General features: G+C 42.2%; 1 protein-coding gene across 1 annotated transcript in view; it reads right to left on the bottom strand.

Annotated features, from left to right (window-relative positions):
* Positions 1-2,154: 2,154 nt before the first annotated feature.
* SPEF2 (sperm flagellar 2) overlaps positions 2,155-17,956 on the bottom strand; it is a 196,068-nt gene continuing 180,266 nt past the window's right edge. Inside the window, exons 34-37 of the mRNA XM_025387975.1 lie at positions 15,720-15,899; positions 8,833-9,078; positions 8,534-8,656; positions 2,155-2,302 (exon numbers count right to left, since the gene is read on the bottom strand). Of these exons, the coding sequence (XP_025243760.1) occupies positions 2,213-2,302; positions 8,534-8,656; positions 8,833-9,078; positions 15,720-15,899 (639 nt within the window). The 3' untranslated portion in view covers positions 2,155-2,212. The remainder of the gene's footprint in view (positions 2,303-8,533; positions 8,657-8,832; positions 9,079-15,719; positions 15,900-17,956) is intronic.

The following is a 17,956-nucleotide window of genomic DNA, read 5'->3' as shown; positions in this document are numbered from 1 at the left end:
AGTCCCTACCTTTCCAGTTGTTCCTAATCCAGGTACACTCCTCTCGCGCGTTCCCCCTGACACCACCCATTTCACTGTCCTTGGCCTGAAGGATGCCTTCTTTACCATCCCTCTACACCCAGACTGCCACTTTCTGTTTGCTTTTACATTGGAAGATCCAGACACTCATATTTCTTCCCAGCTGACTTGGACTGTTTTGCCTCAAAGGTTACGTGATAGCCCCCATTTTTTCAGGACAGGCACTGGCACAGGATGTTGTCCTCTGTCCCCTGACCCACAGCACACTATTGCAGTATGTCGATGACTTATTACTACGTAGTCCTTCCTAGGAGCACTCCCTTGCAGACACTGCTACACTTTTAAATTTTCTAGGTGACCGAGGTTATCAGGTTACCCCAGCTAAGGCTCAACTTTGCAGCCCTTCTGTCACCTACCTAGGCATACTCCTCACGCCCACTACAAAAAGCCTCACAGCAGATAGAATAAGCCTCATTGAAACTCTCCAGCCTCCTCAGGATGCGGAAGAGATCTTGTCCTTCCTAGGACTGGTGGGCACAGTGAGTCTTATCCCGTGGCCCGACTCAGATCTTTAAGGCCTACATCAAGGTCATAAGCAGCCTCTCAGCCTGGCCTCTGATATCAGACAACAGGAGGAAGCCATCTCAGCTCTAGCCCAGGCAGCAAGCCCCACGACAGCAGCAACCCTTTTTCCTGGCTAACCTTAGTCAGGGAAGGGGCTCAAGTGGTACACATGGCCAAGGTACACAACATCTCTCGTTGTTTCTTGTGTGCAGCCTTGAATAAGCCCTCACTGGTTGCAGTACCCTTACCCAGCCCTTTTAACTCCTCTAACCTAACCCCTCCTTTCCCCTTCCCGTCCGAACACTACATCAATGAGTCAGGACTAGTAGAAACCAATCTCCTCACTCTAGAAAAGATTCAGGAAAGACTCCACCAGAAAAACCTCGGATCAAGGCCCTCACTTAGGAGGTGGCAGTCATCTGTGGCTGGTTAAGTCCTACCCTTTCTAAGCCCCTTACTAATCATTGGCTTCTTGCTACTCATAGCTCCCTGTCCTCTGCTTAATCCAGGACTGCATGAAAGAAGTCTCCCAAGTCACTATCAATCAGATGCTGCTCCACCCCATACCCGGGTTCCGACCTCTGAAGAACCCCACGACGACCCATACCAACAGGAAGCAGCCAGATGAACACGTCGCCCCATTTTCTTATTAGAAAGAGGTCGGAATGTTAGGCAGGAATCTAGACCCAACATGGCGGTGTTACCCAGCGTAGCAGGCCTTTTGTTAAAGACTCCCTTCACCCTTGTACACACCCACAGACTTACATGCGTCAGAGTTCCGGCTTGGCAACCACATTCCCCCATGACCTGCAGCTCACCTGCATTCCACAAGTTCATAAACAGCAGTTTCGGTTGACAGTTTCGAAAGACCCCTTCCTCATGACCCTTACTCAACTCCTGCCCTAGTAGTTTCAAGACCCCCCAGGCCCTGTTTGCACAACCAGCTTCCCTACCTCTCGGGCTATAAAAAGCCCCTACCCTCTTCCCTCAGCGCGACTTCCTCGGCCCACGCCTTTGGACCAAGGAACCTTGCCCGCAAGCCCTAATAAAAGGCTATTCTCACTGCCATTTGCCTTGTGTCTTCATTCCTGGTTTGGCTCCAGCCTCAGTTTACCTTTACATGAAGGAAATATATTCTATTAAGAAATAATTATGAATAGATGATGGGAACAAAGCTTTACTAGCAGTTCAATTATGCAGCCTTCTTCTTGGCTACTGAAATAAACCTGGAAATTTTACTGCATATGGAGCACGAACTATAAGATGTACCTAGAAGCACTGTGCTGATGTGGAGTTTTGGGGAAATTTTCACTATATCTGCCTAATGTAGATAGCTCTCATAGGGAGTTTTCATGACTTCTTTATTTTTGAACATATTGTTTTGGGGCCTTCCATTTTCAGAATCACTTCAAAATGCATGCTGCTTATTTTAGATTTTTACTTTGGTTTTTTTTCTCTCTTTATTATGAAATATTCTCCAAGTTAAGGAAGGTTCTCTTTTCAATGCTGATAATAAACTGATAGGGTTCATTTCTATACTTAAAATCATAACATATTTGACAAACACCATGGTCACATTTAATTTTTGCAAGATTTATTGCTGAATTACAAAAATCACACTCTTTTGTCCTCATTTCTTTTCCTCTGTATGTCTTAAAGGTGATCTCTCTCCATCACTTCCTTGTACATGTTCACTTCTTTGGAGAATTATTTTAATATCCTAAGACAAATGATTCAAAGAGAAGTTACAAATACTAATAAGGGATGATCAATACTATGCTACACAAATACTAATAAATGATCACATAGTACATGGCAATCATTAAGCAGCTTTTATTTTTTTTTTCCACTGAGCAAACTTCTCCATTTAGTTTTAATCCCACCCTGAGACTTACTACTTGTACCTTTGGAAAGCTATCTAAGATCTTGGAACCTCAGTTTCCATGCCTAATAATGCAGTTGTCATATTAGGTTAATTAACATTTGTAAAAGCAGTTACACAGAACCTGGCATATAATTAATCTGCAAGTTAAAAGATTATTTCCTTATGAATGAATACAAAAACCAGTATTCACCTTCTATGAAAGAAAATGCCAATGATAAATTAATCATGTCTATAGATTTGTAGAATTTTAAAACAAAAGATTACTTCCCTGAAACTGTCTCATTCTTTGATTTAAAAAACATCAGGGAAAGAATGATCTGTTTTTCATTTGCTATACAGCTATCTTACATCTTAAATCACAGATATTTTTCAAAATATATTTAAACTATTATCACAATGTAGAAGGAGTACCAACACATGAAAAATACAGAATTGCATTTAGGTAGCTTTTAGGTTTTTTTTTTTTTTATTATTATTTCACAAATTTAGAGAAGTGTTTTAACAATATAAGTTCCTTTTCCTCAGAGCTGAGTTTCAAAGGCTTCAATTTGACTGTGATCATTTTAGTTGAGAAGACATGGGTTTGTTCACCATTTGTGTTGACCCTTGCTTCTATGCATTACTTCTATCAGTCACTGCGAGGAATCATAATGAATCATTTTCTTTAGAGATCTTGTTCCTTATCTCCTAAAGCCACAGGTCAATGCTAAGTGAATCAAGTGGAAAAGAAAATCTGCTCCCCATTGACTTTTCTAGTCTTACCCAGTACACTGCTTTCATTTAATATTTATTTTTTTAGAAATGGAGTTTCGCTTTGTCACCCAGGCTGGAGTGCTGTGGCAAGACCATAGCTCACTGCAGCCTCAATCTCCAAGGCTCAAGAAATCCTCCCACCTCAGTTTTCTAAGTAGCTGGGACTACAGGCACATGTCATCATGTCCAGCTAATTTTAAAGTTTTTTGTAGAGAGGAGTCTTGCTCTGTTGACCAGGTTTGTCTCAAACACCTGGCCTCAAGAAATCATCCCACCTCAGCCTCCCAACGTGCTGGAATTACAGATGGGAACCGCTGTGCCCAGCCCACTACAATTCTTAATAACATGTCTTCTTTATATAGTATGTTTATAATAACCAATGTCATTTTAATATTATCAGAAGTTAATTTGAGGATTAAGGAATAAGCTAACTTGTGATTATCTGACACTCCATAGCATGGGGAAAATGATAAGCTCCAGATATATTTAAACCAGTTTTAGCTAAATTTATAGCTGAAATCAGGGACCATAATTTTCAGTAGCAGTGAATGGAGAAGAGCCTGTGAAAGTCAGAAAATGTTTGACACTGGTGCTTTGAAAACACAAAGCACTGAAGCAGCTCTCATATTTTGTTATAAAGGAGAAGCTTAGAGAGTATTTTAAAGTCAGGTGCCTTGAAAACAAAGAGGGATGAAAGTCTCCTTCAGTTCACACTTATAATTATAGGTATGTTATCCTAATGTAATTGGGTCCTGATTCATTTGTTCATAAGATATTTTCTGGTGATATTCTGATTTTAACATTAAAAGATTTCTTGCTATCTCCCATTGAATATAAACCTCAATGATAAGGTAATATGCTTGATTTACAGATTTGTTATAAAAGATGTATAATAATTGAGCCTGTGTTCATCACAAGAGACTAAAGTTATCAAGTTTTTAGAGAAAATTGTTTCTTCATTTACATTTATAAATATATATTTATCACAGGAAATTGACTTCGTTCACCAACAACGCAGTTCCAATATCCTCACTGATCTTGTTATATTTACACAAATCATTTTTTTAATAATTTAGGAGAATTATTTGAAAATAACTTTTTTATACAAGGCCTATGAAAGTGGAAATTAAATAAGTGACTTTAGCTGAATGCCTATAACGTCCAACACAAAATCTGGAACTTCCACATAGGTATGGACCAGAGGCTTCCTGGGACGTGTTTGGACCCTTTATCATCATGGTCCTGCACCAGTGAAAGTCCTTCTTTTTTTCCAAAGATAAGACATGTGCATTCAAGAGATTTGATGCCAGCTCACTAGTCCATCCACATATAATTGCACATGATTCAGAATTATTTACTGTGCACGGTAACTACTACAGACCAGCAGTAGTAGAAGTAGGTTGGTGCAAAAGTAATTGTGGTTCTTTGCCATTGAAAGTAATGGCAAAAACTACAACTACTTTTGCACCAACCTAATAGCAGTAGTAGTAGTAGTAGTAGTAGTAGTAGTAGTAGTAGTAGTAGTATCTCACATTTATTGAGTGCTTTCTATCTTCCAGGAACTGAGCTAAGTACTTTATATGTATTATCTCATTTAATCTGTACAACCCCCCACCATGAGGTGACTATGATAATTGACCCTGTTTTACAGATGCAGACATCAAGGCACTTTGAGGTCACTTGCCTAAGGCCACACACTTCATAGGTATGAACCCAGTCAGTGAAGCTCCAGAGCCCACTCTCATAACCACAAAACCAGTCCACCTTAATACATTATTACAATTATGCATACTTAGTGTTTTCAAATATGTATCTTAAAATGTTGTCACTTCCAAACAAGAACCTTGTAAACATAAAGCTGTTAGGCAACAACCTTCACTTGCCACTGTTTATAATAGCAAACAACATTTTAACCTGAAAAACCACACTCTAGCTTTTGCTCTTCTTATCTTGAAAGATCTTCAAATGACATCACTGTGGTTGAAGTGTATTATAAAAATGTGATCTATTTACTTGTACATGGATATCTGAAGCAAAAAATGACAGGACAAGTGCAGTGGTTCTTCAAAGATTCTTTTCTCTCCATCCCTTCATTCCTTTTGTTGTTGTTGTTGTTACCAAAAATGAGAATAGAACACCTTACTGGAAAGGGACCCTTTTTCACTGTAAATATCAGAATTTAGAGTTTTCAGGACACAGGCACAGCTCTTCTTGATGGACCATCATACGAATGACTCTCACTGGTGGTAGTTTACTGGCCTCTAATTAGATTCCTTGGTGGAGTGACCAGGACGAGGTGTGGAGGATGTGAGGAGGAAGAGTTAAAGCAGATGACTCGGGTGTATCTTAGAGAAACATTCTGGCAATGAACTAACTCACTAACTCACTCTCTGCTATGAGAATGCCAAGTGCTACTGGTATTGTGAAACTGGTTAACAGAAGACAGACACCCTGCCACTGGGCGGCTTTCAGCCAGAGGGCTACTGTGCACCAAGGAAGGTTTGCAAATGTGCAGGCAGAGGTAGTTTCGGAGGTCAGTATGTCAGGATGCTCCTGGAATACAGGGGGTAGGGCCTGAAATGTTAGGTATTCTGCCACACTTGGGACAGTTATCCTCAAAGAGGAACTGTGCTGCTCCAAATGCCAATAGTACTTCAGTTAACATTGCTAGTTGCTGACACTCCTTCAGAAATGAGGGGAATGTGTAACTTAAAAGGAGTCCTCCTGCACTTTGGGAGGCCAAGGCAGGTGGATCACCTGAGGTCAGGAGTTCAAGACCAGCCTGGCCAACATAGTGAAGCCCCATCTGTATAAAAATACAAAAAATTAGCTAGTTGTGGTGGCAGGCACCTGTCATTCCAGCTACTCAGGAGGCTGAGGCAGGAGAATTGCATGAACCTGGAAGGTGGAGGTTGCAGTGAGCCCAGATCATGCCACTGCACTCCAGCCTGGGCAACAAGAACAAAACTGTCTCAGGAAAAAAAAAAAAAAAAAAAAAAAAAGCAGGGCAGGGAGTCCTATGGATGACAGCTTTCCTGGGAAGTCAGAGCACCTATTCAGAAAGGCTAACTCTTGAAGGCAGCCATCCATTGGCTATTTTCTTTTCTCAAGCAAAATGTCAAATAGAATCTTCTCTGCAAGTTTATTGTATTTAATCACTCTGCTCAGAGTGAAGATATTTTCAAACCATCCTGACTTTGTGGGAGTCTTCCTCCCAGTATGAGAGGAAATAATTGTGGCATCATTTTTATGCTCCTACTTGTAATCAGCAATATAAAATAAGTCCTATTTTACATAATCCCAAAGAATTTTGCAAATTATTTTGCCGGTTCAACGTAAGAGAGCTGTTCCCTGATAAGTGGAGCAGGGCATGTAAGCTAAAATGCAGTCTAGAGAGATGGGCCTATGGAACCCACGTTGTGCAGGATGATATTATGGCACAGTATCCCCAAGGAATGCTTGGGGATGAAGAAATATCATATCACGCCCTGCTCAGCAGCCTGTTCATTCTCTCTTGCTTTTCAAATGGAATCCACATTTTCCTGTGTGATATCTGGGTTCTTTGCAATCTGGCCTGATCTTACCAATTTAATGGGATCATTTTACACCTTTCCCAGGCTCTTCATGGGGTGGGGCTCCTGCAGTCCTTCTTCCATGCCTTCCCCAGACCTTGCCTTCACCCAAGACCCTGCTGCCTCCCTACCCCAGCAGCAAAATCCATGTAGACTTCCCTTTCCCTCTCTCTACCTTCCCAAACCCTGGCCATCGTTCAAGACCCAGTTTATTCCTTCTTGGGTAGACTCCCTCCATGCTTCCAGCACAAAAATATCATGTATTGAATTCCTATAATTTTGCACTTGGTTGGTTTAACTTACATCATTTTCTTGCAATTCCCGCATGTAAAAATTATCTTGCAAAAAGGAGTTAATTTTTTTTAGAGCAGTGACCAAATTATGTACTCAATTTTCTCTCTCCAATGGAAGCTTATGACATGGGTCTCAGTAGTAGGTGATCAATATTGAATAGTACCCCTAACAGCCATCATTTCTGTAGCCCTTGCCCTGTGTCAGATACCATGCCAAGTGCTTTACATGCACGACCTCACTTAATCCTCACCATCACCCTTTCAATATGAATGTCTCATCCCCATTTAACAGATGAGAAAGCCAGGATTAAGAAAAAGTTAAGGTCAGGGAGCTACTGAGGGGTAGACCTGAGATTCAGTCCCATGACTTGAGTCCAGAGCCTGTGTTCTTAAATGCTATAATCTTATTTCATTACTGCATAGGCTTTGTGTCTAAACAGCTGCTAGCTTGTTAGAAATCAACTTCAGTTATACTAATGCAGGCAATAAAATTAATTTTAATATTAATAATTTAATATTTTAAAGAATCAGCAATTTAGAACAAAAACATTTAGGCACACAGAAAGATATTTAAGTCTGAAGAGTTTCATTTGTGGGTATAGGAAGAAAACAGCAAAATGTAATTTGTTATCATTGAGAAGTCAAGATACACAATCTATACTTTACAAAAGTGAAAGTACTTTTATTTTCAACTCAGCAAACCCTTTGTAGTTCAATATAGAACTCACAGGAGCCAAACAGGGAGACTTCATGTTAAACTGGTATCTGAGAGGAATGTAGTCCCACAGTATGAAAGGGAGTTGGTGTCAGCCTCTGCCCTCCTTAGCCCCTGCTGTTCCGGGACTCGCCTTAGTGGATGCACATTTAGCACGTGTGGTCCAGACCTGCTTGGTGGTTATGTGATTTCTGAGTTGCAGTTCTTCCTTTCTTCTGCTGGGTTTGTCCAGTTTCTCTGGGGTTTGTCCTTAGTTTCTCCATCTTGCACACTGTTTTCCTGATGGAAGTGGTGCCCAACCTTTTGCACACACTATCATTTCCACTACAGAGATGATGTGTACCATGAGTGATTAGAGTACAATGAATATGTCAGCACTTGGCTGGAGATCATGGTCTTGGTTAGCTCTTTTTGGCAGGAGGAATCTTATTCTCCAAACTCTTCAATCACAGGCTAGGGTCACTATACAGCTACAGTGACAATCCTAACACTCTCACCCACCCAGCTTTAACTACCACCTATCAACTGTGCCTAAGCTTGCTGCCCTGTGGATATTTCAGGCTGACTTTTCTGGCCTGGTATGATTACCAGCTTAGCTTCTCCAGATTCTGGCCTGGCCTGGCCTGGCAGAGTCCAGTTTCTTTCTCTTCCGTGCCAGCTCACATTTAGAAACATCGTAGCATGTCCTGAACCGGAGCCCAACCACATTAGAGCACTTTGGGGTAATACTCACAGGAAACTTATAGTCTGAATAATTTGAAATCAGGTCTTGAATAAAAGGATGCTTCAAGAGAACAGCAACTTCAATTGGCTCCAGGTTCTTGGCACCTAGGTCTTGAAATGTTTTTATGAAGCCCTTTAAAGAAGAAGAAAATGAAGTCAATCAACCTTACAATCCAGCAGCTGTTAAAAAATAGTTGTATTTACTAAAGTGATTCTGTATAATTTCTATACAATGATATATTTTGAGAGCAGTTCCATAAAAATATGCTCAGAATTGAGGCCAACTTTTTACAAAATAATCTAACCAACCTCTGCATAAATGTTCTCTATCTTTAGGTGGCTGGCAAATCTGTTAGAGTCCTGTGCTTCACTTCCCCCTTTGAACACTTTGAGTAATGTTTCCATGGATATCTTTTCATTGTTTGCATTTTCAGGGATTTCTTCATCCTTCTGTTCCCTTTCCTCCCTGTTGTCTTTTAACTTCCTTTCTTCTTTTGCAGCATTTTCCTCAGGTTCAGGAAATTCCTCAGCTGGACTTGCATCAGTTGAGGAGGTCTGCAAAGTTAAATGAAGAGAACATGAAGTCAACCTGAAGTTTTTTCCACCAATAGAGACTTTTAGAATATACCAATTTCATAATCACACACTTTTCATGAATGACAGAGCCTACCACAAACTAGCTAGCCAGTCTAGAAGACAATACGCTAGCTGTCTTGAAAATCACAATGTCAAAATTCAAGACCAGTTTTACTTGTAGTGTATAGAAGCTTGTATAGTGTGGGGTGTGTCCTACACATCTTCATACATTCTTGGGCTGACTACACTGCCAGGTACTTCTACACCTGTAATAGATACAGATATACACATGTATATAGATGTTAAATGAGATTTGCTTTTGAAATTGATTGCAATTGAGAGGCTAAGGCAAGTCAATTGCTCTAGCTTGACAGATTCTAAGAGCTTCAGAAACATTTCTTTGGACACTGGAGGATATCCCAACTAAACACTCGAAAGGCAAAATAGAAAACAAATCCAGTATACAAAATCAGGTTGAGATTTTTACTGCTGCTCTTTGAAATCTGGCCAAAAGCTATGAACTCAGGCACTCATGAGTATGGTGAGGAGTAAATTGTTTCAATTTCTTATGTATCAAAAGCCTGAATGTATATATTCTTCTTATGTATCCTACCATTGACCCAGTAGTTACAGGACTAGGAATTGATCCTGAAGAAATATTCATTTGCACAAATACTTTTGTATATGGCTGTTCATTCAGTGTTACAGCAAACATAGAAAACCTAAGATTCCTAAAAATGGGGAAATGGTAATATGAACTCTATTTCTGCAACGGAATATTACACTGCCATGAAAAATGATGGTTTAGCAGAATTCTTAATAACACAAGAAAACACTCAGGATAGGATAAGTGCAAAAAGAAAGCAGAAAACAAAGTAATACATGCAGTAGGATACTTTGCTTATATATCTATACTATTGATGAAAATGGAAAGCAAACACATTAAAGAGTTAACAGTGGTGACTTCTGGATAGCAGAATAGACAATTTCCTTTGCTTTGTGCTTCTTACATTCTCTATAGTAAATTTGTGTGTATATGTGTGTGTATACATGTGTGTATGTATGTATGCTTCAATATTTGATAATTTGCCAAGAGAAAAAGCAGCATTTTGGCATTTTGGCTAGCCAGATATCACAGAACATCTGAGATCTGATCTCCTTTATTCCAAAGAAGAAAAAAATGCGAAGTTAGGAGGGTGCCAATGCTGTAAATATTTAATTCAGTAGAAGTATTAAGTCTATATATAGATTGTGTAAGCTCTTTCTAAATAGTCATGTAAATGTCATGTATGGAAGAATTATGATGCAGCATAAAATTAAGCCTCTGGTAGTCACATGTCCCTATAAAAAATTTGGAGGGACAGTGGGCAGTGTAATGAAGGCAGATTTGCTATAGCTCTGTGTGGTCACTTTGCCTTAGTTGGGTCTCTATATCCATTGTTAAGTTGGGAATTTAAGCTTGAAAAAAGCTTAAATTTAAGCTTGAAAAAAGCTTGAAAAAAAAAAGAAAAAAAGACAGAGAGGGAAAATTTCGGAATCAAAATTTTGGAATAAAAATCATACATATTTATATAATTTTCCTCCAGGCTTTTGTCCATGTTAAACAATTGGAAATGCTACATGGCAGAAAAGTGAAATCAGCTTTAGCATTTCTACCCAGGAATCTTGGGGATTATTGCATTGGCTACCCATCAATAATTTTCCAGGGCAACGAAACAGTATAGTGAAATGAACATAGTTGTGATGTAAAACATCTTTCTGAGTGAGTCCAGGATGAATAAATTTCTATTCAGAGTGTAGCATAGGTTCTGTGTACCCAAGATAGAACATACCCAACATAGCTGTGGGCAAGCAAACGACTAGCTGCTTAGATGAGCAGATGATATCAAACTTAAGCAAAGAAGGAACCTGGCCTCTCTGTAACTCTTTCCATAATTAGGGAGAAGCTTACTTTCCAAAGGCCTGATGTAAGCATAATGGAATAAATGATTCCAAAGTCCTGATGTAAGCCTAATGGAATAAATGATTTTTTAAAAAATTTAAGAGGTAGCAATGTAAACATCTGAAATGTCAGAGTGAGTAATCCTTAACTTATTAGTGTCAGAGGATGCTTTTCACATGTTTGCTATTTTTGCTCTCTAGGGGGTTGGTACAGAACAGGCTTAGTGGCTCAGTGGGAGGGGAAGGAAGGGAGAGAGACTGAGATCAAACTGAAGACGTTGGCATGGTCCTGCAGGGAGGGAAATGTGTGCAAGAGGCGGTGGTTATCTCCAACAGAGTCTCTGAAAGCTGGTGATGTTGAATGTGGGTGCAGGAACAAAACCAGAGAGGCCAATTTGGAGAAAAGCCAGTACTTTGGAATGAGCAATTATCAGTGGTATCAAAGATCTACAGAAGTCACATTATTATCTAAGCAGGGGAATAGATTGTGGTGCTGTCAAGCACTATGTCACACTTGGCTAACTCTCAGGACTCCCAACAAATATGTCCCCAGAGTGCTACCTGTGTGTCTTCCTGACCATGCATTTCTATCATTCAGTCAGCTCAGTCCCACATCTCGGATGGCAGCACAGAGGTCTGTTCTTGGACTAATGTGAGCAAAGCCTCAAAGAGCAGAAGGGCATAGAAATGTATGTGTTTTCTACCCCAGGGCCTCAAACATTCCTTGCCAAGATGTTTTTACAAGACTTTTGCAACGTGAGAGATTCAAGCTCACAATTTACTAACCCCATGCCACACAGGTGGCAGAAGGAACCATTTTCCCAAATGTCATTTATTTAAAGATCCACCTAGACTAGTGCATGACTGATGAATGCCCTGCTCTTAAATTTCTTTTAAATTACCCAAGAAGCTGTGGCTTTAAACAGAAGGCCTGAGCTGCATTGAATAAAATCAGCATGAATAGTAGAAATAGAGTAAAGAAAACTGAAACGCTGGGGAGATTTCCAGTTGTTTGTGTGGAAAGCAAAAGCAGAGATCTGATTGAATGGCTTGGGAGTGAATATGAATCTGCTGGAGGTGTTATTTCTGAGCATTATGGCTTCCTGGGTCAGGGTTGCCCAGGAAACTGGAACACAGTGGAAATGGCACAGAAATGCAGTGCCACAGTTGGAGACAGCAGGATGAGGAGTGAGTGAGAATGAGGGAGGTGGGTGGCTCCTGTGTTCCAAATGCCCCTAGGGTTCACTCCAAGTCAGGAACAGGCCTGTGTGTGAGAGAGAGCCCTGTGCTCCATCCTGGCTCCACCTCCCACCCACTAGCTTAATCCCTGCAGTGCAGTGTTCTTGGTTCAGTTCCTCCATGGCGTCTTTGGATTTAAAAGGAGCTCTTGAGAACAGCACTCAAGGGGAGCTGCTTCCTGGGTGGGAACACTAGCATACGGTGAATGCAGCACTCAGGGATGGAAGGCATTAAGCGCCTTCCTGTGCTAGCTAGCCTGGCTGCCAGCCTCAGAGACAGCTGTCTGTTGCTATGGCAACAGCTCTAGCACCGGCTTCCTTTTTCCTGGCCTTTCATGCTCATCGCGGCCTCCTGGAGTCTGCTGTTGCCTCTGCCTGCCTGGAATGTCTGCTTTCCTCCTCTCTACCATGGAGACTAGACTAAACTCCATTCATTTCACTGTCCCTCTCTTCCTTCTTCCCTTCTTTCCTGGCCATGTTCACAAATACTAATCAAGCACTGGCTATGTGGCAGCTACTTCAGAGGACATGAAGATGGGTATCAAGGTGTCCCAAACTCAAGGCAGGAACTATTTAGCGGTAGAAATAAATAGATAAGTGGTCCCCTGCCTGAAGGCCTAGGTCTCTTTATTTCCCTCCTTTGCCCGCTATAGTCTCTCCTCAACACAGAGAGATCCTGACTTAGTGAAGCCGGGTGACTGCACTCTTCCAATGACTTCTCATCCTGCACAGAGTTAAAACTAACGTCCCTGCAGTGGCCCTCAGGGTCCTCTCCCTCTCACTTCCCTTCCTTATTACTCTCCTCCAGCCTGGTCCTCTCCAGTTCTGCTGGCTAGCCCTAGTTCTTGGAACACACCAGTCATGACCACACTGAGGGGCTTTTGCACTCACTGTTGTCCTCACTTCAAGTGCTCGTGCCCCAGAGACCTGCAAGGCTCTCTCCCTCACCTTCTCCATGCCTCTGTTTATATGTCTCTTCACAGAGAGGCCTTCTCTGGCCACCCTAATGAACATTGCCACCCCTATTCCAATGCCTGTATTTCCCCCCACATTCTTTTTTTTTTCCATAGAATTTATCACCGTTCGATGTAGTCTCTATTTTGCTTATTTGTTTATTGCCTGTCTTCCTCCTGCCTGGAATAATTTTTGTTCACGGCCATACCCCCGAATCAAGAGTGGTCCCCAGCACAGGCAGGTGCTCAATAAATGTTTGTGGAAGCAGTGAATGTGTGTGTGTGAGGGTGCTCCGCCCTGCCAGGGAAGTTCTGGTTATAACCTGGGCCTTGCTGTGAGAGTGCTCAGTGTTGTCAGGGTGAAAAATGTGGCACTGCCGTAGGCCTTGGATAATGGGGAGGCCTCAGATCCTTTGAGATGAGATGAAGGGTGGAGAGCGTAACAAGAGTAAAGAAGAGAGGCAGGAAAGGAGAGGACATCCACACCTCTTCTGGCTGGCAAGGCCTCATGTTAATCTGTCTTTTATTCCATGCTCCCTCCCTGTTTGGGGCATCATTCATTCTTTTCTGTATGAATGAGGCCAATTAGAGTCCCTTCAGGAGAGCAAGTTTGGCTTCTTTTGTGTTCCTCACGGGGCCATGTAAAAAGCATAGTTTACAAAGTGAATGAACTAATTAATTGATCAATTAATTAATGCAATGTTTACTGAGCTCTGTACCAGGCCTTGCCTCAAGTTTAGGGATGCAGAACAAAACAGATGCCTCCTGTCCACCAAACTCCCTGTCCACAGGATGCTTAGAGTCTAGAGAGAAGCAGATCTCAAGGAAGTCATTGCCAGGTGAGGAGTATCTCATAGGGGAAGCAGGGTGCACCATGGGAACATATAGCTGCGGGTCTGACATCATTTGAGGTGAGGGAAGACAGACATTAATGAGATCTCACAGCATGCTGTGATCTGGGCTTAGATCACAGATTCAGAGTTAGTTTAGGGAACTCCCATCTACAGGGAGATACAGAAACATCTCTGGGAAAGTGGCAAATTCAGTGCCCATGAATGCACATCATACCTAACTCCTCACTTATTTGGGAAACTTATTTATTTATTTTTTTTGAGATGGAGCCTTGCTCTGTCACCCAGGCTGGAGAGCAGTGGTGCAATCTTCACTCACTGCAACCTCTGCCTCCCAGGTTCAAATAATTCTCCAGTCTCAGTCTCTCGAGTAGCTGGGACTACAGGCACACACCACCACACCCAAGTAATGTTGTATTTTTAGTAGAGACGGGGTTTCACCATATTGGTCAGGTTGGTCTCCAACTCCTGACCTCAGGTGATCCACCTGCCTTGGCCTCCCAAAGTGCTGAGATTACAGGTGGGAGCCACTACACCCAGCCCCTTATTTGGGAGACTTTTAAACTGAGGTTCTACTGTCAAAGAAGGCAGCATTCTTGAATGGAAATACACACTCCTGGCTGAACTTTCTGCCACTGTGTGTTGAGATAGTATTTACAGCACACTGGTTTGAAGAGTTGTTAGCTCACTAGATATGTATCTGGCCTCACTCTGGCTCTGGTGGAATGGGAAGGAAATCTTTCTGTCCACATGCTCAGGGCCAAACTTTAAGGTGGCATTTAAGAGTTTCTCTCTTCCCTCCCATGAATGCAGTTACAGGAACCTCCCATTCCTTTCAGACTACTTCTACTTCATATTTTCACAAGTATGTGTGAAAAAGACAGAAGTTTGTGTCTAGAACATCTGAGGAGTCTGGACTGGGTGGCAATCTTTTCCCCTCTGTTTCTACAAAGGAAAAATAGAAACAAGCATCCCATCAGATGGAGCCACTGCTCTGGCTCCCAAAGAACAGAACCAAAAGCCATGTCAAGAACAAATGGGCACCTAGCAAGCACGTTACCTAGCACCCGGCTGGAGACTATCCCATCCCAAAAGCCAGGGAATGCCAATGCCTTAGAGATCTCAAGGGGAAGGTGAGGTGGCATCTTAATCGGATATTATTAAGCTTCTTTGTCCTTGGACACAGGTGATATGAAATGCAGGTTTCCAGTGGCCGGGCTTTGGCCTGAAACACTACCAAGCCACATATATGTGGCGTGCATATAGACCTGAACTTGTTTCATCTATCGTTTCTACACAGAATCCCAAATGGATAGGGTTGATACCCATTTCTGTTTGATTTATCAGGATCAGCACTCACGCCAAATAAAGGCCATCCTTTACAGAGTAAAGCTTGACTCCACCAAGACACTTTGAACAAATTTTGATTTTACTACAGACATGGTCGATGGCAATCGGGTCCCCAGGTCTTAATCCAATTGAGTAAGGCTTTGTTGAAGACCTAGTACGTGTAAAGCATCATATTACACACCTAGGAAAATATGGAGATGAAAAGAACAGAGTCCTTGTTGCCAGTTTAGGGTCTTCAGGCATCCCTTCCAGACTCTATAGTTAGTCTATTTCTGGAATGCAATTACCTTTTCTGCATTTGGAGTGGAAGCTTCGACTTGCTGGAAGACATGAGTCCCAACAGCCACACTGAGGGCCCTGTAGACTCCTTCCACGGTGTCTGGGTGGCAAGCAAAGTAAAGCAGCATCTGTGTGTAGTCAAGTTGGGGTGGATCCTTCTCATAGTCAGCAAATAGCCTAAAGAAAAACTGCACACAAAAAGAATTCCAAAGATAAAATGGGTACACTCTCGTAGTCAGTAGTTAGTCATGGCAATGAAGAATCCCCCCAGGAGCTTTGGAATAAGGTTACCTTCTGAGAGTTGAATTACTAAAGCTAACATAAAATGAAAGGTATGAACTGAATAATGTTAAGAAGAAAAGCAGTAAAAGTAAGGCCCTGAAGTATTGTAAAAGAAATGTTGTGCTAATTAATGCTACTAACATATTTAGGAAATGATGTACTAATTAAGGGTAGTTGGGGGCTGCACATTAAATAGGAAAAGAGAGCCACAAGCCCAAGGACCCATCTATCTGTCCTCAGCATTCTCCGGACAAACTAGGCCCTGGCCCTAAATATGAGGCTTCTGGTCCATCGGTCTCTGTGGGGGGTGAAAGGAGGGAAAGAAAATGATGCCTAAAGCCACTGGGATTCTAGCTATTAAAAAGTCTTCAAACTGGTTCACCTCTTCTGGATTTCATACTCAAGCTACCGACCCTAGTTGGCTTCACATCCAGGCAGAGAGTGTACTAAACACAAATATCAAATCAGCAGTTTTCTCACTCTGAATACCCGAGCTGACATTGACACAGTGTCTTGTGCATTTGGCAGCATGAGGAGTTAGCGCTTGGGAGTCAAATATCCTCTGGGGCCCTCCAAAGCAGAGGCCCAAACCCTGGAACACGTAGGCCACACCTAGGCACATAAGCAGCGCTGTCTGGGGAGACTGCTACCTTCCAGCTCTTCACAAATGTATATTTATGACCTGGAGAATGTTTTCAAAATGTGAATTCTGATTAAGTATATGGTGCTGGGCCATCTAAGGTTCTGCACGTCTAGCAAGGTTCCAGGTACTTCTAATGTTGCTGGTTCTGGCCCATACTTTGAGAAGCAAGTTTCGAGAGTCAGAGGGTATTTCCACCAGGTTATTTGTTACCAAAAACCCTTACAACTATGAATAGTTTTACCTAGGCATAAATGAAGTTAACAGGTGGAAAAATAATTTCCGATATTTGGAAAATCCAACAAAAATTTAAATAATGTCTCAAAGAAATGAGGGAGTCCAGGCGTGGTGGCTCACGTCTGTAATCCCAGCACTTTGGGAGACCGAGGCAGGCAGATCACTTGAAGCCAGGAGTTGGAGACCACTCTGGCCTACATAGCAAAACCCCATCTCTACAAAAAGTACAAAAATTAGCCAGGTGTGGTGGTGGGCGCCTGTAATCCCAGCTACTCGGGAGGCTGAGGCAGGAGAATTGCTTCAACCTGGGAGGCGGAGGTTGCAGTGAGCTGAGATCTTGCCACTGCACTCCAGCCTGAAAAAAAAAGAAGATAAAAGAATAAATAAAATAAGTAAACTATGTGGTGATTATGAACACACAGAAAAAAGAGCAGGTCAAGGAAAGGGGAATTGAGAGTGAAGAGTGGGGAGGGGCTAGACAGCAAGATTGAGGTGAAGTTTGACCAATGACGTGGAGGAGGGCAGGGAGTTAGCTGGGGAAGTCATCCAGGGGAAGAGCATGACAGACAAAGGGGCTGCTGAGGCCGAACTCCCAAGGTCAGGGCAGGCCTTGCATGTTTGATCAACAATGAGCAGGTTCAGTGTGGCTGAGCCAGAATGGGCAAAGGGATCATGGCAGGAGGTGAAATGAAAGAGGCAACAAGATCAGAACACACAAGGCCTGGTGGGACACAGAAGGATTTGGGCCTTTCCTCTGAGTAAAACACAGAGTCACGGAAGTTTTGAGCCGGGGCTGCTGTGATTTGATCTGCAAACTGGGTGAAGACAAAGCATAATCAGGGAGACCTCTCATGAGGCCGTTGCAGCCATCTAGGTGAAGTTGACTGTGGCTTGTTCCAGGTGATAGCAATAGGGCTGGGAAGAAGTGGTCTCATTCGGGATTTACACGTTTTGAAGGTAGAACTATCAGGATTTCCTAAGGTATTGGATGTGGAGTTTGAGAGAAGAGAGGAACTGGGATGACTCCTGGGTTTTTGACCTGAGCAACTGGAAGGATAGGTTGCCATTGACTGAAATGGCACTCGC

The sequence above is a fragment of the Theropithecus gelada genome, chromosome 6 (genome assembly GCF_003255815.1).
Source record: "Theropithecus gelada isolate Dixy chromosome 6, Tgel_1.0, whole genome shotgun sequence".
Classification (NCBI taxonomy): domain Eukaryota; kingdom Metazoa; phylum Chordata; class Mammalia; order Primates; family Cercopithecidae; genus Theropithecus; species Theropithecus gelada.
This window is presented reverse-complemented; position numbering and strand designations above follow the sequence as displayed.